Source organism: Gymnoscopelus braueri (genome assembly GCF_963280865.1).
Source record: "Gymnoscopelus braueri genome assembly, chromosome: 5".
Classification (NCBI taxonomy): Eukaryota; Metazoa; Chordata; class Actinopteri; order Myctophiformes; family Myctophidae; genus Gymnoscopelus; species Gymnoscopelus braueri.
In genome coordinates this window covers 1,715,221-1,738,491 of record NC_137606.1, presented here as the reverse complement: position 1 = coordinate 1,738,491, position 23,271 = coordinate 1,715,221, and the positions used below count along the sequence as shown (strand labels likewise).

General features: G+C 40.3%; 2 protein-coding genes across 2 annotated transcripts in view; both read left to right on the top strand.

Annotated features, from left to right (window-relative positions):
* The first annotated feature begins 959 nt into the window (after positions 1-959).
* Positions 960-23,271, top strand: part of sptbn4b (spectrin, beta, non-erythrocytic 4b) — a 148,311-nt gene continuing 125,999 nt past the window's right edge. Inside the window, exon 1 of the mRNA XM_080428827.1 lies at positions 960-1,197. The gene's annotated coding sequence lies outside the window, so the exon portion shown is untranslated. The remainder of the gene's footprint in view (positions 1,198-23,271) is intronic.
* Positions 13,864-17,078, top strand: LOC308085202 (uncharacterized protein; the record flags this gene model as incomplete). Its single annotated transcript, XM_080428284.1, has 6 exons — positions 13,864-14,065; positions 14,239-14,322; positions 14,444-15,598; positions 15,747-15,915; positions 16,106-16,235; positions 16,977-17,078. The coding sequence occupies 5 exons, from the start codon at positions 13,864-13,866 to the stop codon at positions 16,230-16,232; spliced, it is 1,737 nt and encodes a 578-aa protein (XP_080284410.1). The 3' UTR covers positions 16,233-16,235; positions 16,977-17,078.

Sequence of the window (23,271 nt, the reverse complement as noted above, 5' to 3'; positions counted from 1 at the left end):
AAGCAATGATCAGGGCCAGATCCTCTATGGGCCCCTGAGCCTCAAGGACCCCCCACCTGCACTGTATAGCAGTATATTGAAGAACTGAGTGTTAGTTGTTAGCTGTTAGTGTTTTTACTACTTTATTATTTGTTATGGGCCTAACAATAACATATGAGGGCCGCTGTGATTACAATTCCCAGGCTGATTTTGCAGTCCGCCCCTGAGTGGGTCTCAGTTGGCCAATTTTATATCACTATAGGGCCCCCTGACCTTTGGGTCCCTGCATGGGCCCGTTTTTTTTTAAAAACAGCTGTCAAACCTCAAACAGAATCTGACAGAACTTCAGTTATAGGCAAGAAAAATAATAATAATAATAATAATTCAATCATATGTGTTAGCTTGCATGCATGGGCCTTGCTCACATCTCCAAAGAACATCTCATCCAAAACAACCCAAATTGCACTGAGTTTTCTGCCCTCATGGCCCACCCCCCTCCATTTTGGGATAGCCATAGCCTAAGTTACAGTTTGCTTTATGTGTGCTATTTATACAGTATATTGGCCAAGGCAAAGTGTTCTGCTAAGACCGTATTGATGTCTGTTGGAGTGCCATTTCCCCCTTTCACTATAAATCCCCAATTCATTGTTTTCCAAATAGTGAACTATATGGACAACTCTCTCTCTCTCTCTGCCTCTCTCTCTCCTAAGTTAGTATACAGTTTAAGTATAAAGCTATTGTCAACTATCGACCCCTCACCCCCCTCCTCCCCTCTTCCCTTCCTCCGTCCTCGCCGCACTGATGCTGATTTCTCTCCCAACGACAAGCTGGAGGAGGAGGGAGGGATCGAGCAGAGCGGCTGGCTGGTTGTGTGTGTCAGGTGGAACTGGACAGGAGTCTCTATGGATGCATCCACCTCCACCACCGGCTCGTGTGTTGTGTCATGAAACAGCATCTTCGGCCGGTTGCTGCTACAACAACACAACACGTTGTATTTATATGATAAACGACCGCAGCCGTTTATCATATCCTTTCCCGGGATCGTCTTCGACAGTGATCGGGACAAACCGAAGACCCGTTGGCTCCTTGACTCAGCGATGGGAACGGAGGAATAGCTTTTTTTAAAAATCGGTGATAACGGACCCTTCATCGATTAAATCAAACAGACGTCTGTTTTGGTGGGACACAACGAACCAACAATTTTGACTGAGGCTGAAGGTAAAAAGGTTTTCTCAAACGTCTTCTGATCGTTTATTGTCCGGGAGTTTTAATTGATGCAGTTGAATGTAGTCATGATTCTTTGCAGGCAGCAGTCAGTGCGAGGTGCTGTTTTTTCGTGTGTGTTTCGGGGACGCCGGTGATCGGCCTGCATTTGGGTGCAGGGTACCGCAATGATTCCGGGGGCCGGATTTTATCTCTGCACTGGCAAAGTATATAAAGGGTATATACAGTATGCTCTTGGGTCCTTATAGGCTCGACTGTCAAGTGGACTGTCAAGTAGCCACAGTCATTTCGTTGCAGCGAGACTGCATGCCAAATAGCCTATAGGCTGCAGGACAGAGAACAGAGGCCTGGGAGTTCACATTTACAGTATAGCTCTGGTCCATAGCGTTAGAAGGAGTTCTCCTTAACGCTATGTTACTTTGGAGCCGTTGCCCGCACACCCCCGGTAGCCCAGGCTGCGCAGCCTCTCGTCTTTAGTAAAAATGAAAAAATATACTTTCGCTGCTCACCAAAACAAAGACGGGTTGAAGATGTTGAAAGCCTAGTTTCCTTAGTGGGAACACTCGGGGCCCCCACCTCACGTCTAAAATACACCTTTTGGCCAGAAAAGAAAATGTTTCACTGGAAGGAAATGTGTTTTAGTTACTCCACTGCGCCCCCTACAGATCTTGTCGATATACAAATTCCATTGACTAGATCTGTAAGGGGCGCAGTGGAGTAACTAAAAAATGATTTTCCTTCCGGTGAAATATTTTATTTTCTGGCCAAAAAGTGTATTTTAGACGTGAGGTGGGGGGCTCCGCGAATTCCCACTAAGGAAAGTGTGCTTTCACCATCTTAAAACCGTCTTTGTTTTGGTGAGTAACGAAGGTGTATATATATTTTTTTACTACAGACGAGAGGCTGCGCAGCCTGCGCTACCGCGGGTGTGCGGACAACGGCTGATAAGTAACATAGCGTTCAGGAGAACTCCTTCTAACGCTATGGACCAGAGCTAAGGATCGGGGGGGAGGCTGGTAGCTTGCGTATGAAATCTTGAGTTTTTCTACGCTATCAAATGAATTATATCCATATCTATATGACGTACAGGTTCTGCCTGCCTTTATCAAGCGATCTGCGCCTAAAACGGCAGAATAAACAACAGCACCACAACTTGCTTTAAGAGCATAGCCATCTTTTTTGCATCACAGGATGTGATTCACAGCTGCAGTAAAAAAAAAAAAAAAAAGTGACTACAGCTTTACCTTCACAGTAGCTGCTCTTGCCAAATGTTGACGTTGCATTATTAGGCTATAAGGAACCATTTGAATGTATTTAGGCCTACAACAACATGGGCTCTGGTGTTGTTTAGGTTATAATCGTCTCAAAGTAGTAGTAGTAGCTACTTTATTGGCTCTTCATTTGTTTTAAGTCAATGAGATGCTCACGCAGCGACATACCAGGAGGGGAGTGTACAAATGGAACCAAATGGATCCGTAAGGGTCAATTTGGTTCCATTTGTACACTCTCAGAGACTAGTTATGGGGGTCCTTGAAATGAAAAGGTTTGAGATTGAACCACTGAGTGAGTGATAGATGATGAACCACCTTGGAGAATACTAGAAGCAAGCTGCAGAAGACAGACAGACAGGGTCGTGTGTGTCGTTTTAAGGTAAAAAGGCTCAACTCTCGACAGGTGCAGCATCGATATTAAACAATGCTATCATGCAGTAGCGTGCGCATGCAAACTGCGTACAACTGCGTCGACTTGTGATGTAGTAGTAAGGCTTGCTTGGCTATCGTCATTCGTCACCTTGTGTTGGCTCATGTCGGGATGATGGGATATCATAGTATTTCCTCTTAGTTGTTGGACAAGGGCTCTCTGCTGTGTTTATGGGACCATTAATAGTCATTAGTGTGCTGTCTTTCACTGTCGCTGTAGTACTGGGCGTCGCCTGAGCTCGCTCACAGATGTTTAATGTTGTTGTTTCACTGAATGAAAGTGATAGCTGGGAGTCAGCGCAGTGTGTGTGTGTGTGTGTGTGTGTGTGTGTGTGTGTGTGTGTGTGTGTGTGTGTGTGTGTGTGTGCGTGCGTGCGGCGTGACGTCATGTAGCTACCTTTTGCTCTGTCCATGGCACCTGAAGGTTGTGGGGAAGAGCGTCATCATGACGGGGTTTGAACAGCAAAGCTCCAAGAGCACAATGTTAATAATCATCCCCCTACAATAGCATCTTTTTTTCTTTTCTTTTTCTTTTTAGCCCTTTTTCTCCCCAATGCAGTTGTCATCATGCCAATTGATTCCTCCCCACACACATTGATGTGTTGTCAACTTGTCACTGCTGTTGTTTTCCTACTGACTCACCTGCCAGTGAGGAGGCCCCACCGGGAGGGCGTACTCCGTCCTACTCCTCCCGCCCAACACTACCTGCTGACAGGTGCCGCCCTCAGCCTAAAGGATTACATGCAGTGACAATTATCACCCTCTCCACCCGGCTTCCCTCACTCGAACACGAGCCAATTGTGTTTGTGTGTAGACGGTCAACAAAGCCGGATGCACCATGGTGGATTCGAACCCACAGCCTCCCGAGCGCCAGAGCATCTTAACATGAGCTTTTGTTGTAATATCTGTCAAATAATGTGTCATTTTCCATTTCCAGTTTAAATGTAGCTACTTTTGTAGGCTGTCCAATGAAACAGATCATGGATCACCAAGTTCTGTATTTAAAAGGTTCCCCATTAGCTGATGCCATGGCCAGTCAGCGAGTCTTCCTGTTCTCTTCCTGGGGTCCATAGCTGACATAGGCCTAGCCTACACCCTACATAAGTCAACCCATTACACAATAAACCTAGTAATAAATAAACCCAGTTCGATCCCGGGCTCCCCCAGAGTTAGTGTCGAAGTGTCCTTGAGCAAGACGCTGAACCCCTAATTGCTCCCTATGAGCAGGTTGGTGCCTTGCATGGTATCGGTGTATGAATGTGTGTGTGAATGGGTGAATGTAATCTAATGCACAATCTATGTAAAGCGCTTTGGATAAAAGCGCTATATAAATGCACCATTTACCATTTACATTTAGTAGCATTAATATAGCCTAAATTAAATTACATACAATATTAATATAAAACAATCCACCAAGAGTAAGAGAGATAATTATATTGACCAAATAGGCTAGGGGAGTTTATATTGATGACAGTAGTTTCCAAACAAATTAATAACTTCTAACAGCCTACTGGAATGCTTGTACAATTGACAATAGATCTGCTGCTGGTCTTTTCCTCAACCCAGCCAATTAGACTGCCATGTTGTCTTGGTAGTAGAGGTCATAGTAAAATGCCCTTAAATGTGTTGATCTGTGCAGGATATTGATGAAAAGTGTGAGTGTTGGCCTATGTGTACGCACACACACAGTATGCACTGTGTGTGTGTGTGTGTGTGTGTGTGTGTGCGTGCGTGCGTGCGTGCGTGCGTGCGTGCGTGCGTGCGTGCGTGCGTGCGTGCGTGCGTGCGTGCGTGCGTGCGTGCGTGCGTGCGTGCGTGCGTGCGTGCGTGCGTGCGGGGGGGTGAGCTGAGGGACTGGCCTCCATTAAGCCTGGAGGAGACACAGACACTGAGCTGCTGCTATTGACTGTGATCTACACTGTCAGCTGTCTGTCTGCACGGAACTGTCTGTCTGTCTGTCTGTCTGTCTGTCTGTCTGTCTGTCTGTCTGTCTGTCTGTCTGTCTGTCTGTCTGTCAGAGACAGTGGCCCATTATCTCCTTGTCAGTCAGTGATCTATATGCTATTCTTGGAACACTCACTTTGATGTTAATCGTGACTTGAGTGTCTTTTTGATTGCAGACCTGAATTGATAGAGACATTTTGCTTTGGCATTAAGTTCAAGATTTTAGATGTTATTGTGTGCATGTGTATTGTAGCTATATTGTGTACCGTTTTCAGGGCACATATGTGTTAGAATATTATAACAAAGTACACGTTAATAATTATAATCACACTTACATAGATGCCTTACATGAAAAAGGAAAAACTAACAAAAGATAAATATTTAAAAAGGACAAAAAACATAGTTTCTCACTATTCTCTTATAGTCTGTCTCATTTAAGAAGGAAGTATTATATAAAAGATGATACATTTGTGTTATCATTTGTGTGTTATAATGCATGATATTAGTATATTTGACTCAGCTTTTCATTAGAGACAGGCAGACAGCCGTACTTAAAGGTCCTATGACATGTTTTTGAAAAAAACATTATTTTCTTTTTTAGGCTTTTTCAGCTGCAATGATAAATGACCTGTTCTGCTGAAGGCAGCACTGTTGAGAGATCTTTCAGTGAAGGCTTTTTGTTTTCACATTGTCCCCCATGTTTTCCCAGGCTAAATGTTTTCCTCCAGGCTAAATTCCCCACAATGTGCTTGACTGTAGTAAAAGCTTCACTGTGCCTTCATAAATATTTCTTATGGCAAAAGGATCACCCACAGTATCCACTAACTAACGTTGGAAAGCCTGGTTTTTATATCTATCTATCGATCTATATGGCGCCTACTATATCCAGTAATTTCCACACACACATACCGGTACATGCAAACACGGAAGCTGTTTCCATATCCGCTCTAGACCAGAACTGCAACCTGCAAAGTGGTCCCAATCTACTTACACACAAAACAGTATTTAGTCACTTCCGCTAGTCACTTACTTTGGCCGTGTGCTTTCTTCATTCGTTTCATCATTAGAAATAATGATGAAATTATTATTATTTTCACCATTTGTGCAGTACACGTTGTGCGACGAAGTATAAAATAATGCAAAAGTGGTTAATCGATGCATCGTTTTAAAGAACATATAAAACAAATGCACTTCTTGATTATTCAAAATAATCGCCCTAGAAGGGTGCAAGTAGTAATTTAGACAATCCTTCTGTGTTTTTTAATTGCATTTGAATTTTTATGACTTCCGGTTTGTTTCTATGATGATCATGAATGAGTGAGCAATGAATGGAGGAGGTGGAGCCTCCTTTACACCTTCAGCGTAACGGTGATTTATAGTGGTAACCCATGGCGACAGTGTAGCCCAGGAGAGGAGGCAATAATAATGTTGAGTGGTTTAGAGGGGTAAGAATAATGGCACACACACACACACACACACACACACACACACACACACACACACACACACACACACACACACACACACACACACACACACACACACACACACACACACACACACACACACACACTTATTTTACACAGATTCAGTCTGTACAGAGGTTCATACTGTATATTAGTGAAGGTTAAAAATCATAGTCTCTCTCTCTCACTCTCACTCACTCTCTGTCTCTCGACACACACACACACACACACACACACACACACACACACACACACACACACACACACACACACACACACACACACACACACACACACACACACACACACACACACACACACACACACACTACTGTAGAGAGAATGTTGGTTGTGCGAGAGCTCAGCTAGAGTCACACAAACACACTGAAACTGCCTGAGGGCAAAACAAAGATGGCGACCTGGGAGACAGTACATCTCTTTTTAGAAAATTGTCCTATAAACCGCATGTCCTCCAAACCCCAATAGTTGACTTGTATCAGGAAAAAAGCTATATGGACGTGAGACAAGACGACACGGATGACTGAAGCCACTAAAAGAATAAACAAAGAAGACTTATGAAGATTCTGCCATTGCAAACGACAAATAAACAGCACTTGAACTGATTTCATATGTGGACAGACCTAAGTTTACTATGCTTGATTTACAATTTGAAAGTCTCCATATTGGACTATATCCATTTTGGGAGGAGAAAATCCAATAACACAGATTATTGCAATGAATCCACACAAACATTTATCCCATAATTTGTTTAACTTGCGTACGTGCATAAATACATACATACATGCGTGCGTGCGTGCGTGCGTGCGTGTGTGTGTGTGTTTTTTTAAGGAAGCACACACTGTAAAAAAAAACTGTAAAAAAGCATGGAAATGCTGCAAATTATACAGTGAAAAACTGTAAATTAAAAAAACTATGAAAAAATGTTTAATTTACAGTGTTATTCTATAAATTAAAATAATGTGTACGTAAAAGCATTTTATAGTGTTTTTTTGTTAAAATAACAACACATCTCTGTAAATTTACAGATTATTGTAATATATACATTGAAAAACTGTAATTTGAAAAAACTATACAATATAGTAAGAATTACACCATTACAATGTAAAAAAAACATGTTATAACAGGTAGATATCTTTTTACAGAAATAAACTGTATTACGTTTTACTAATTAATATGTTATTAGTTGTCGTATATTATACATTGAATCCCTTTCAATTTCACTGAAAAATACCTAACAATTTCCTTATTTTTTACTGTAAAATCCACAATATAAGTCTGTAAATTAATGGTTTGTTTCTGCAAGATTTACATTTTAAACGTGTAAATACAACAACCATTTACTGCTGAATTAGCATAAAACTAACATTTCTGTAACATTTACAAGCAGTTGTTGTGTTTTGGACATTGAATTCCACTCAATTCCACTGACAAATACAGGTCAACTAACGCCGTTTAGCTGTAAAAGCAGCTAAGGAAACTGATTTATTTATTGTTTTCCAAAAATAAACCCTATTACAAGCTTAGGAAATACAAAGGTGTTTGCACTGCGGCCATTTTTTATTAAGAGTTTTACAGTGAAAGCAACATCTAAATACTGCTGTAAAGAGATTGACCTGAGAAAGGTAAGTTCCCTCTCTTTTTTTTTCTCCAAAGATACATTTCTCTCATTTTCATATTCAGTATTTATAGCAGATAAGTTAATATATTGTTTTATTTAGCTCAAAACAAAGATAGGAAGTATGAGTGTTGTAAAGGTGTATGCATAGTGAAATAAATCTAACCATTATCCCCCCCACAGGGATTCAGACAGACAGACAGACAGGCAAGTAAGTACAAGGATTCACTCATCTCTCTCTCTCGACAGGTTGGTAAAATATAAATGGAGTTGAATGTATCCAAAGCAGTTCCAACTTCAATTACAGTGCAGCATCATATGATAAGTTAACACACCCTCAAACATCTAGAATCTTTTAACACCTAGAATCTTTTAAATCCACTGACATCTGAGAAAACCTTGGCACTTCCAAATAGTTTGTCATTTTCTGTACAAAGTAGCACAAGGGACATCTTAAATACCTACATTTATGTCATATTACAGTACGCAAATAGGTAAATCTTTCCCCTTAATATACAGTATGTCTTTGAGTATGCCTTGAGAGAATATCCATTTCCATATAGGACCGATAATAACTTTATATTTGACGTTTAACCACTTGAGCCCCATCATCCATATTCAGGGTAGAACATTCACCAAAAATAGCAGATCTACAAGCTCACAACGCGTCAGCTTGTAGATCTGCTATTTTTGGAGAAGAGATTTGGTGTAGATTGTCGTTAAACTGAAGTGATATTGATACATTCCAAATATTATCAAAGTATTCTGCAGCACCCCTGGACTTGTGTCAGGGCACCCTAAGGTGCATGGGGACTGCCCATAAGTCCGACATCCCATTAGTCCGACCATTAGGTTTGCGTGCAGTTAGGGTTAGGGATAGGGTTAGTTATAATGGGGTCGGACTAAATGGGCTGTCGGAATAATGACACGTCACCCACTTTGAGAAACACTGCTCTAACTGACCCTTGGTGTTGAGTTGGTTTTGTGCCTGTGTGTCAAATAAAAGTGTACCAATATGTGCAAAAGATGTTCCCCTTTAAGCCATATTTCCCTGATTGGACCTGTTAGGCCCAGGTCCAGGGGCCCAAAGGTCAGTGTATAGAGAGGCATGTTTCATGAACAGGCAAAGTAGGCAAATCTGAGAGCCTTAGGTTCAAGAGGGCTCATTGGAGTCCATTGATTGCCAACCCCTAAGCTTGATTTGCAAAATTCCCTACACCTGTTGAATTCCCTACACCTGCCATCTGATTACTTAGTCCACTTTTCACAGTCAGTTTGCACTCTTCAGACATTCAACACACATTCTCCACAGACACTGCACAAGGACTTTCCAGAACCGCCGATCCCCCCGGTATGCTCATATATGGGCATTATTAACCAGGGATCTCCATATACGTATGGGCATAAAAGGGACATGGACATCTCCATGTATGTGCATGAAAGGGACACAGGCAGACAGACAGATACAGAGATCTCAATATATATTGGGACACAGGCAGACAGACAGATACAGCAGTGGTTCTGAAACTTTTTTGTCTCAGGTCACCCCTGTAAATAACTTTTTCATCTAAGGCACCACTGCATTACATTGTTACTTTATAGAACCTTATTTTATATCATATTGCTACGTAAATATGTAAATCTTTCCCCTAAGATACTTTATGTGTCACAAGGAAAACTTAAGAGAATAGTAGTTTACATTACGACAGATTGAAAATAACTTCATACTTGACAAACACTCCAGCATCCCTATTCTGGGTGGAACATTCACCCAAAATAGCAGAGTTACAAGCTCACAACGCGATTAAACCCTAGCCCCCTGTCATTAACTATAACATCCAGAGATGATTCTATACTGGATGTTTGTTGTTGCCCAGTCCCTTTTACACTGTAGGTAAGAAGGGCATTTGTTGTCAATATGTGTTTTGTGTTGTTCCATAAGCCAGTTTAGAGTTTAGATTACTTTTTCCATGACAATGTTATCTCCTCAGTCATATGGAAATTATGCATTGTAACAGTGTTGGTTTCCTGTAAATAAAAACAGACAGTTGTGTAGTGTGTGCACATTCATTGGGTGGCTGGTTGGTTGTGGCATTTATATACTGCATGTGTGGGAGGCCCAAGCCATCTCAGACACAGAGGCCCATAGACTGTTACACAGCGAAAATAGCAGATCTACAAGCTGATTGTTGTAAGCTTAGTGATCAGGTCTAAAATAGAGATGCCAAGTTGAAAGTGGTATCTGTTTATCATCCATCCATCCTGCAGTCAAAAGGTATTGTCCTCAAAATAAAGTACAAAAGATAAAAAAAAAACTTTATTATGCAGAGAGGCCCATTTCATCATTGTAATTAAATAAATACATTTTTAGGTGGTAAAAGTGTGTCTGATTACTTGATGTGCTGCTGGGGGGATTAACCTATAATAATACATAGAATGTATCATTTATACTTTGTATTAATAATCTGAATATGCAAACAAACTAGTGACTAAACCAGTCAAATACATATTTGCCTCTGAGATGTAGAGTATCATATTATGGAAATAATCAGGTCAATACTTTGGTTAATCTGTTCCATAGGCCTATAGCTGTAATTTTTTTTGTATTCTTATTGTTTGGCATTATATTAATTGTTAATCAATTGTAAATGATGGAAGGAATAGTTCCAGTTTTGCCATTACAGAATAATGTCATTTGATACATGTGCTTTGAGGCCATTTTCAATTTAATATGATTTCCATTCAATTTACATTCCTGTAAAAATAACCTCCCTCCTCTGTTCAATTCAAAAAACTGCCTCCTCAAATCACAGAGCAGAGCAATCAGAAACACCTGGGAGGTTTAGACAGAACAAACAGAAGGAAGTAACTGGTTGCAGCCCATTCTGTGCTTAGCTTACAAGCAGTGAAGCACAGACAAGCCTAGACAACGCACCTGTTGATTTATTTTTCTTAAGAGTTTGTTTTGTCAAAACTTTAACTAACTAACTGTTAGTGAACTGTCATTCTCTTCATTTGCTGTAATATTAACACAAACAGGTGTTAATTCTGCTGACGTTTTCTCCTTCCATTCTGGATGTTTGGCAACGTTTGAGCAAGGTACAGTAAAACCCTATTTAGCTCAAAATGATCACATGCCGTTTTTGCAGCTCTAATATAGAGACTTTGCGTGGCTATATTTTGCATTGTAAAATACATAGAAACGAGTCATGCTTATTTAAATGTGAAGGCCCTGGCTGCAAGAGGACATTTACAACTTATGGATCGTTTAGAAGTCATTTTTACCGCCATCATAATGTCCCTGCATCCTCTTTTACTCCCAAAGCCACTGATATACATCTCAAATGTTCTATTTCACTATGTGACTGTCAATTTCAGACAGTGAAAGAATATATTTCACACTTAAAACAGCATTTGCTGGAGGGAAGAGTTGTGACATGTCCGGTTACTGGATGTAAAAATACATTTAATGTGAAGTCATCATTTACTGCTCATATGTCCAGGAAACACAAAGGATATACGTTTGACAGTATGCTTACAGAATCTCTACCTTCTGAATCTGCTGAGTCAGCATGTGACAATGGGAATGCTGCCCCCCAGAGCTCAAATGATGCAATTGATAGCATGGAATTACCAAATAATTTCAATGAGGCTTATCTTAGAAATATGTCTCTATTCTACCTAAAATTGCAAGGGCAACTCCTTCTTCCAGCTTCAACAATACAGACAATTGTCGAAGAGATGCAGAATGTGTATGAGTTGGGACAGGATTACACTTTAAGTAAATTACATTCACTTTTAAAAAAGGACATGTGTCTAACAGATGATGTCATTACTAAAATCAGTGACTGTGTGAAGCAGTCAGATCTGTTCTCTGTCTGTCATAAGGGACCACTGAGGACAATATATTCAAGAGGCCAGGCATTCAAAAGCATGTTTCATTATGTGGAGCCTAAAAAAATACCACTAGGAACTGATGAAAATATGATTCCACGGTTTGCTTATTATGTACCTGTGAAACAAACACTAATTGGCTTATTAGAATCAGAACTATGGAAGCATTCAGTGTCACAACAGCAATCTTGTGAAACAGACTCAGATGTTTTTAATGACGTAAGTGATGGAAAAACTTTTAAGTCCAACCCGTTCTTTATAAAAAACCCTGGATGCCTAAAATTAATTCTGTACCAAGATGCTTTTGAATTAGTCAATCCATTGGGCTCTGCAAAAAAAAAACACAAGATTCTTGCAGTCTATGTGACTCTGGCTAATTTACCTATTCATTTGAGATCCAATACTGATCACATGTCCCTTGTGCAACTTTGTATAGAAAGTGACTTGAAAAAATTTAAAAGTGCTAAAGTTTTCTCAGAGCTGTTGGTGGATTTAAAAGATTTGGAAGAAAATGGAATCATTGTAGGTGGTGATACAGTAAAAGGCGCCCTGTTTAGTATTCTTGGGGATAATTTGGGTTCACACGGCATTGGTGGATTTGTTGAAAACTTCAGTAAAGCCCAGTACTTTTGCAGGTATTGTGAAATCACACTAAGAGAGTTTCAGAGTGATGACCCAAATGTTCTTGGTCCACAGCGCACACCTGAATCTTATGACACTACTGTTGGTGACCTAGAAGCAGGAGGCAGTGAGCACATCAAAGGCATAAAGGTAAACTCTGTTTTCAATGCACTAAAATCTTATCATGTATGCCAGCCAGGTCTACCACCTTGTTTAGGCCATGACATGTTTGAGGGTGTGTTATCATTTGATGTTGCACTGTACTTGAAGTATCTAATTAAGCAAAAGAAATGGCTTACTTATTCAGATTTGAACCGACGTATCAAGCAGTTCAAATACAAAGGGTCGGATGCTTTGACAAAGCCTTGTGTTGTCAACTCTAAGGTATTCAAGCTTTCAGGTCAAGCCGTCCAGAATTGGAATTTTTTACGGTTGTTGCCTGTATTAATTGGTGACAAAGTGAAAAACCCAGATGATGAAGTCTGGCAGTTAACTCTCCAGCTTAAAGATATCGTTGAATTTATATGTGCACAAAAGATTTCGTCAGCAGAGGTAGCCTATCTTGAAATTCTAATACAGGAATATTTGGATTCAAGAAAGAGTTTGTTTCCTAAGAATAAACTAAAACCAAAACACCATTACCTGCGCCACTATCCGGCATTAATTTTGAAATTTGGACCCTTGATAAGATTATGGACGATGCGCTTTGAAAGTAAACACTGTTACTTTAAGAGATGTGCCAGGCATTTGAAAAACTTTAAGAACATCTGCCAAACTTTATCTGAACGACATCAGCTGTTTCATTCATATATCATAGCTCGGCCAGGATTAATTCTGCAAGTTAAAGACAGTTGTAGGTTTTATCAAAATCTCTACAGTGAGACAATTCAACATGCAGTGAGAGAGTTTTGTTTTTCAGAAAACAATACTATTGTTTCCACTGACATACTGTATAAAGGCACATCTTATAAAAAAGGGCATTTCCTTGTCTCACAAAATGATGAGTCCATGGAGTTTGGAGAACTGCTCATGATTTTAATTCAAAATGATGCAACTGTTTATTTTGTGATGGAAATCCATGAATCTCACTATTATTCTGAATACCATCTATACTCAGTGAGAAAACCGAGTACAAAGTTACAATGTCTTTACATTAATGACTTGGTAGATTTTTATCCTTTAACATCATACATTCTTAACGGGCACCAAGTCATTCCGCTGAAACACAGTGTGTTGTCGAAATAAACATTATCTAAGACACTGTGATGGAGGCCATGCACAAGAAAAAAAGAAAATGCATATACAGTGTGTGTGTACATATATGATATATATTGTCAAATTACTGTAGTCTTGTCATTAATGCTTTTGAAAAATGTAATGTTTTCTTCCCATTCCAGCAATGGAGGAGACATTCCTACACAACGCCATTACTGCGGTCCTACCTGACCTTTCAGAGGTCATTGTCAAGATTCTAGAAGAGAAATTACAGGAATTGGGGGTGGAGACATCTGATGATTTTCAGTTTCTTTCAGAAGACGATTTGCTGTCATCATTGAGGCCAATTCAAGCCCGAAAGCTCCTTGAGGCTTGGAAGCAGAAATGTAAGTAAATTATTGCATTGTAAATATGGCTTAAACTTGATTTATGTTCCATAGCACGCGCACATATACGTACACAGGAAACGTATGTCTCTGTATGTGCACATACAGTAAATTGAAATGAAGACGCACAGTAAAATGCATTAATATAAATGAAATGTATGTGTGTTTTGCAGACCAGACTCCTGAAACCAGCTGCTCAGGTAGTGGTGGTTCACCTGGATGCCCTGGTCCGTCATCTGGGGCGTCAATATCATCTGGTACACACTTTGAGTGTTTCTTTTGAAATACAGGATGCAAGTGCCAAAGTAATTCGGTGATATACAAACATTCATATTGTGTAACTTTATGTGTATGCCTTTGTATGAATGTGTTTTTCAGACCAGACTCCTGAAACCGGATGCTTAGCTAGTGCTGCTTCACCAGAATGGCCCGGTCCGTCATCTTTGGCATCAGTATCATCTCGTGCAGCTGCATCATCTGGTGCATCATCAGGACTGTCTGCATCCTGTCAGTCTTTTTCACCAAGAAGTTTATCATCAAATGATTCCATCATCTTCCGAAGTCCTGACAGAGACTGGGTGGAGAGCTTCATGATACCGTGGGATCAGTTCCCAGATGAACTTATCCACTCATTGGAGAGAGGAGAAGGACCATCAAGTAAACTGAGAAAGGAGATGATCCGGATTCTGGTCATTGCAATGAAGAAAAAATGTTCTCAGTTAGGGTCCAAGCACGCAGAGGTAGTTGCCAAAAAAATGGTGGAAAAATACCCCAAATCTCTGAAAGATGTAATAGCAGGAGATGTCCCTGGGACAGGATATGACTCTATAAAAAAACAATTGATATGTAGGATAAATAATCAGAGGCGACCTGAGATTCCCCACATGAGGAAACGAAAGCTTGGTGAATCTGATTCTGGCTCTACCACAGACGAAGTCAGTCCTGAACGAAGAGCAGCAGTCCAGGACACATATGGGTGCATCAACTGGCAGCAAAAATTATTGCCCCTAGGAGAGACCACACAGAGCCAGCTACAGAAGAAAGCTAAAATGAAGATGATGGAGGATCAGCAAACTGATGTGGATCGAGATAAAGTCAAAGGTCTAATGAAGGCGACTTTCTACACACAACGAAAAGAGGTAAACCAGGGGAAAAGCATCAAGGACCTTCTGGCAGAGTGGCCATTGTGGTTCCAGGAACTTGGCATGGTGGTCCATTTCCAGAATCTTACTGGAATTGAGCTGAAAGAGGTTTTCGGACGGAATCTGGAAGTCAAGGGAGAACGTCTCCTGAAGTACTTGAACCGCAATCCTCTAAAGATCAGCCAAAGGTACATGGACGCCCACACAAAGTACAAATTGATGAGGGGAGAGCAGGGTGGTATGTCTGATGATGTAAAAGAGATGGTGCTCCTTCTGATGGCCTACTTTAAAGAGAAAGAGGACGAAATGTTCCGTTATGTGGAGCAAACATGCCTGGCACGGGAAGTTCAGATGGACAATGTTCCCTTGACTCCAGCCATCATTGTGTGTGGTAAGTTTTTTTCTTTTTCTTTTTTCATTCTACGGTTCTGTCTATTGTGTAAAACACACACACATTTTAAAATCTAAAAACGTCTCAATGTGTTTGTGTTACATTTTATTTGAATATTACTTGTTTTTTTGTTTTGCTCCTTTTTTAGGGAAGTCCTGCTATTCAGCAAAACGTTATATGCTGAGTGTTGACCAAGTCATTGTACATGACAACATTCCCACCTTCGTGTCAGCAGTGTGCATGATGTTTGGAAGCTACTATTGCTTCAACATCCACTACCCATCAGCGCTGGCATCAACCCTGGAGTTTCTTCAGAGGTGTGTATTTTTTGGTTTGCTTTTTCCTGCATTTTAAATTAATTTAACTGAAAGAAAGTAGTGCTGCCTGATTAAAATCTTTGCCATATGAAGTTGCTTTAATATAATAACTTGAATAGAAAAAGGATCAACTTTTGTTTTTTCTTTACATAGCTGTTTTATAATCTATGCATTTCTTCTGTGACTGCAGGTGTATGTTCTCAATCAACCCAGAGAAAGGCACTAAAGTGGAGAGCAAAAAAGCACGTCTCAGTGTCAATCCTAGGGTGTCTACCTTGATCCAGGCTCTGTCGGACCATGAGTGGCGTGATGTTTGAATGGTAAGATTGTTGGCCACACACACACACACACACACACACACACACACACACACATACACACAGTGAGATGCGTACATAGATGTACATGCATATGGTAAGTACACGCTCATTAACGGACATTTTATGTCCACACGATTAGAAAGTACACTAACATTACAGGTGCAGTTAGGTTACATTCACAATCTCATGGCACATGTCTTCACGATACAACAAGAATGTCACTCAGCAGTCTCTCCGCCATATATGGTGGCAGAGACGGTACAACACTTCGCCAGTCCTTTTGCCCAAGCTGTCAAAACCCTCCAACAACCAGTCTGGGCATGTCCCATGCTGGACCACCAGAGAAGGCATAGTTCCGAGTCCCAGTCTGCCCGGTGACAAAGTGCCCTCCGCAACCGCTCCTATGGACCTCCAGGGCCTGGAAGTCCACCCACCGCTGCTCCAACGGCGGATGGACACACCGCAGGGAAGCCGCCAGGTCCACTTGCCTCTCCCCGGCAGCTGTTCACGGGAGGGACGGTCAGGTGCCAGTCGCCGATAGACTACATCGGCAGTAGTGCCTTCCTGTTGATTGTGATCAATCACGAAGCCACAGAATTGCAAAATGCATTCTAAATCTGCACCGACTACATTAACACTCGTAGTTAGAACGGGTGTGGATGTTGGGTGATGCACGCACGCACACACAGTACTTAGATATACACACCCATTATTAATATATTTTTTCTTATATTTTCCCAGGTGTCATCCATCAACCAATGCAGATAAAGTGGAGAAGACAAACGTCGTCGTCGTCCCCCCCCCCCCCCCCCACGTGAAACTTGACTCCAGGAACCTTTAAACTTTAATATGCAGTGCACACAGATGTGTCTTCACACACACACACACTGCACCACCGCCCTCCAATCTTTTTTTAGTTTTTTTGTTTTTGGATTTGATGTACACAAAAGTATATGCTAGGGTTTAAGTTTATAACATTTTTGTTTATACAACTTGTTGTAATTTGACACTTAAATAAAATTGAAAAATTGAATTGAAAGTACATGTAAGACATGTTTAGGAGCTTGCCCTCCTTTTTTGATATACTTTTTATTTGTCTTCGTACAAGCAGTCTAAATGTTCTGGGAAAAATGTCTTGCTAATTAGGTGGAGAGACAGTCAGACCCCATGTTACTGATACACTATAATAATCAGAATTTAATCATCAGAATTTACAGCACCTATCTTTAAGACCTTGTAAGGAATGATGTTATTCCTAGCCTATATTGTAGGCTACATTACAACATTTTCACAATTTGTAAGTACATAAAATGTATATGTTTATAGCAGTTCAAGCTCATTCTTGAAAATAAAGTTATTGCAGTATTTACAATTTGTTTTCACTGTGTCATTAATACAACTTTTACAGTTGAGCACTGTTATTGAATTGAATGGAACTAAATGTACAATAAGCGACAGCGGCATGTAAATATGAATGAATTAATTGGTGTAAAAGCACCCTGATAATGCAATTTCTGCAGAATAAAGCTATTGTATTTACCACTCTAAATACAGCTGCATGTAAAGGTTACTATATTTACCACTATAAAAACAAAAATTTGCTGCGAAAAAAAAGTTAATTGAGACATTTTATAATGCAGCTTTTACACATAAAAAATGTTATTTGTAATTTAATGGGATTTCATGTAAAATCTACAAGAACTTTATGTAAAAGTTACTGTATTTACCACTATAAAATCTAAAATTTCTTAGAAAAAGAAGTTAATTGAGACATTTTATAATGCAAAATCTACAACAACTGCATGTAAAAGCTACTTAATAATTGGTTGAATTAAGCAGAAAAGGCTTGTTGTATTTACTGGTTAATAATGTAAAATAAAACCGTTTTATACTGTAAAATGATTTTACAGGATTGTGTTGTAAAGTAGTTACAAAGTTTTTCTGTATTTTTAACAAAATTTAAATGGCAACCCGGCTGCCAGTATTTTCCTGTTTTTTTACATTTTTTTTTTTTACAGTGCAGCATCATAGGTGGCTCATGTAACATACACTGATGTGAAAACAAACACAGGGCTTCTAGCCCATAGAGAGAGACCAGAGAGTGGTACATACAACTGAAAACTAGCCCAGAAAAAGATGAGTGTGAGATTTCTCTGTGTTTGTAGGTTACCTCAGGATGCTCTCTGTCTCTGGAGCCAAGTCACCGCTGCTTCCATTACTGTATGGACAACAAAACAGATGTGTGTGTGCCGTGCGTGTGCCGTGCGTGTGTGTGTGTGTGTGTGTGTGTGTGTGTGTGTGTGTGTGTGTGTGTGTGTGTGTGTGTGTGTGTGTGTGTGTGTGTGTGTGTGTGTGTGTGTGTGTGTGCGTGCGTGCGTGTGTGTGTGTGTGTGTGCACACGTGTGCACACGTGTGCATGCGGGGGGAATATATCTATGTTTGTCAGCCCCCCATAGCTATAGGACGATTGTTTCTTCAACAGCTGGGTCTGGTTATCAGAAAAACTGAGATGGAAGGAACTCACACACACACACACACACACACACACACACACACACACACACACACACACACACACACACACACACACACATACACACACACACACACACACACACACACACACACACACACACACACACACACACACACACACACACACACACACACACACACACACACACACACACACAGTGGCTGCTCAAACACTTCAGAACTCACAGAAAGACATCAGGTGGCTGAGGTTAGGCTAGTTCACTGTAAGTAGGGTGGAGGCGCGCGCACACACACACAGACACACACTCACACATGCAGACATGCATAAAAGTAAAACAAAATGTGATATAAGATTAATATAACTGAAAATGTACTAAAATATAAATGACATCATTGGTCAATCCCTGACAGATACACACCATCCAGGTATACTACTAGCAGCAGGGTATGCAGCAATGCTAACAGTCTTTCACACCTTTAATTTGTACTATTTTGCAGTCTGTTGACACGGCAAAGACCACTAAATAGAGGTAAAAACAGGATTAGATTTAATCTGATTTCAGTCAAAAATACTTGGCTTTCATCTGTCCCTCTGTAAGATACTGTTTATGGTTCTGTCACTGTGCAGGCAACTGGAATGAACTTGCAAAAGGGAATACCTTCTTGAACCCTAGCATCCCTATTCTGGGGCAAACATATTTTCAGTGAAGATGTTTAGTGTAGAGCGAAAAGAGGAGGGGTCCTAGTACAGAGCCCTGGGAAGGGTTTAAGTGGCTAATATCAGTGGTGTGTGTTGCTCACTATACGGGATACCACAGCGTTCCACTGGAAAATGTTCACGCGCTGCGCGCACACGCAAGGTACGGCAAAGTACCCAAATGGCTACTTTGCATTACAGGTTTACCGGTGCGCGCCCGTGCATGTGATTAAAATACCGTTCCCGTGATTTTTTTTTTTACCATTACACCACCGCTAATACAAACCTTAGCTCAAGCAAGATTCACTTTGCATGAGCCGTTATGAAACACTTCATTTGTAGATACCAGCTCATTCGTTTAGTCTACAGCAGGTTTTGTGTGCAATCAGCTATAACGCACAGATTTCACGCATGGAAGGGAAATACCAGTAAAGCATTTTCATGCATAGAGGTGATTAGGAAGCGCAACGCATGCTTAGCCTTTTTCTTTTGTAACAACTGAATTAGCTGTCAGCAGACTTACTTAGCACATGGGGTCTTCAACAGGGGATCCGGAACCCCAGGAGGTCCTCAGCGTTACTACAGGGAGGCCACCAAATCTTTGTGTGATAGGAACTTTTTTTTTTTACATTAACCACTTGAACCCGAAAATAGCAGATCTACAAGCTCACAACGGTGCACAGCGCGTAGATTGGCTATTTTCGGCAAAGAGGCATTGTGTTGGGGTGGAACAAGAGCAGACCAAGTTTTCTAAGTATGGGTTTAAGTGGTTAACTGTCTGAAAATACACATTAACATGAATCCAACAAAGCTACACAAGTCTATTGAAAAAGTTTAATCTGCAACACAATTTTATACAATATGTGGTGGGGGTCCCAGCTTCATCTCTCTCTCAGCTCCAGGTCCTTGGCCTGAAAAACGTTGACGACCCCTGGTTTAAAGCATTATTTAAAAAATATATATATACTGTATATTTCTGTAGTGTGTTTCCTTCATAGATATAAAAGTATAGGTACGTCGACTCATAGTCTCACGTAGCCCGGCGATCAAAGGTATGGGTGGAAACTATTTGGAAAACAAACAAAAATAATAACAGCATTGCAGAGCCAATGCAAAGAGAAAGGCGGTCCTTCATACTGGGATGGTATCATCATCAGGATTAGTTGTCAAAGCAGGGGGCGCAAGGTCCTCCTCCATGTTGCTTCTATACATTTATTTCTTTGGCTTCCTTATTATGCCCATTCAACCAACCAATCCTGTGTGTTCTTCTCTGTTATCATTGCACAAGTTATAAGGTATATCTGTGTCACTGCATAGGTTGTTCTCTTCATTATACCCATTCAGTTGGCTGTTGAATTTGGCCAGCAAATGCAGGTGTAGTTAGACTGGACTGCACTGCAATTCTCTGTTTCCTCCTTTCACGGATGATCAGAATATTGTTTTTGTTTTGCTGCATTCAGTAGGCTATTCTCTTTATGCCTATTCAGTTGGATCATGCTGTGAAGACTGCAGGTTCCGTTGCTCTGCCTCGATTTGTGTCATCACTGGAGAGTCATTGTAATGTTGTGACTTCCCCCAGGGGCGCATGGCTAAATATCCGTATGACTGCCCTTCTGTTCTCTCTGTCTTCCAGGTCTTACTGACATTCATCCAGTGCAACGACAATGTTTTTCAGTTTGCTGTTTGAACTTTTGTCTCGGAGGAAGAAGCAGAGAAAGACATAGAAAACAGACAGTGAGGGAGAGTGGGTGTGTGTTGTTTATGTTTGTAAGAAACACAGAGATGAGGAGAGGTAGGGAGAAAGGCAGTCTGACACAGAGAAAGTGAGACAAGAGAGAGACAGAAAAGGAGCACAATCCCATAAATTAAGACGCATTAATCCCATAAACTTGGCTCCTGTTTTTACTAATTGAAACTTCAATTTTCATTAAATTTAACAATACTCTACAGCCCAAACAACGGCAGTTAACCCTTTAAGACCGGGAACGCATCTCTGTCATTGTAAGATTTCTTTGAGCTATTCAAAAATAGCAGATAGACAAGCTCATAGCGCGGCACCGAGTGCCGCTCTACGAGCTTGCAGATCTGCAATTTTTTTAAAAAATCATGTTTTTTAAAGTGAACATTTTAACTCAAATCTTTGCTTCTTGGAATTCTACTAATCTATTCTAAATCCTAACAGTTTTTTGAAAAAAAAACGTATGTTGCTATAATCAGAAATTTTTCATGTCAAGGACCCCCAAAATGATGTGTATTTGGCCGCAGACCCCCATCTCAAAATATGTTGTTCCATGGACCCCCCAGAAGCAAATATTTGAGTTTAAAATGTTCGCTTTAAAAAATATATATATTCAAGTTTTGCATACATTTTCACGATAAAAAGAAATAGCAGATCTACAAGCTCATAGCGCGGCACTCGGTGCCACGCTATGAGCTTGTAGATCTGTAGATTCTATTTTTAAATACCAAAAGTATAAAATAATGGTTAAAGTGGTTACACAGATGCGTTCCTGGTCTTAATGGGTTAATACTCTTGATGTGCAATTTTAGCCTCAGATTTATTTTCTCAGTTTTTCGTTTTTTTCATATTTGTGTTGCTGTGTTTGAGAGAAAGCTCTCCATTCATCCATTCTGTCATTTTGTTCTTTATGTATGTTGTGAAAGAGAGAGGTGGGGGAAGGGAGGGAAAGCAGGAGGAGGGGTGCAGGCGTTTTGAGGAGAGGGGAGATGAGAGGGAGAAGGGGGAGGGGCCTATTTCTCCCCCTGTGTTACCTTATGAGCCTCAAGGAGAGTCATTTAGAATTTTTTATGGTTACTGGAAAAAAAAGACTTGAAGCCATGCTGTCTATCAGGCACCAAAAATATGTCTTTGATCCAAGCATAAAAGAGTGCTTTGTTATTTTATACTTGATCTATTTCATGAAGTCCAGATTCTCTTGACACTGTGTTGCAAAGGCAGATTGCAGGTTTCTTTCCCCTCCTTGAGTGCAGTGCACTTATCCACTAAGAAATTAATGAAAATGAGATGGTAGCACAAACAAAGTTCCTGACATGAACTCTGCACCAGCAACGAGCACTTATAGTCATCAACTGTCTGCCAGAACAAAGTGTGTACTGTGTGTACAAGACTTATGGAAAAAGAAATGATCAGTCTCACACGCCTAGTGGCCGCACCAATCATTTCACACAACACAAATGAATGTCTACTTAAACTATGTGTGGATTATTTCTGCCTAAAGAGTGGAACCAGTGATACTAACTGGAGGAGGTAATATCCTCTCCCTTGATGACCTTACTTGTTGTGTCTACATCTTGCAAGTACAGTACCCGACTGACTTGTCTGTACTTGTAAAGCTCGTATTTGCAGTGGTGTAAAGTAACTAAGTACATTTAGTAGTAATGTAGCCTACTTAAGTACAATTTTGAGGTACCTTATCTTTTACTTTCTTCGATATTTGCAATACCGAATACTTTTACTTCTACTCCACTACATCTGAGAGGAAAATATTGTACTTTTACTCCACTACAATTATTTGAAGACTTTAGTTACTAATTACTTTGTAGATTTTGATTATTATTACAAAACACAATAACCATTTCAGCCCTATATATATTTTGGCCATTTGAAAATCAGATCTACAAGCTCACAATGCGTCACGATTGCGACGCATTGTGAGCTTGTAGATCGGCCATTTTCAAAATATTTTTTAATACCTTTTGAACCTGTCAAATGGGACATTCTGCACGATGAGTACTTTTACTTATGGTACTTAAAGTATATTTTGATGCAGATACATTTTGAATACCGGACTTTCACTTGTAACATTGCAGTATTTGATACTT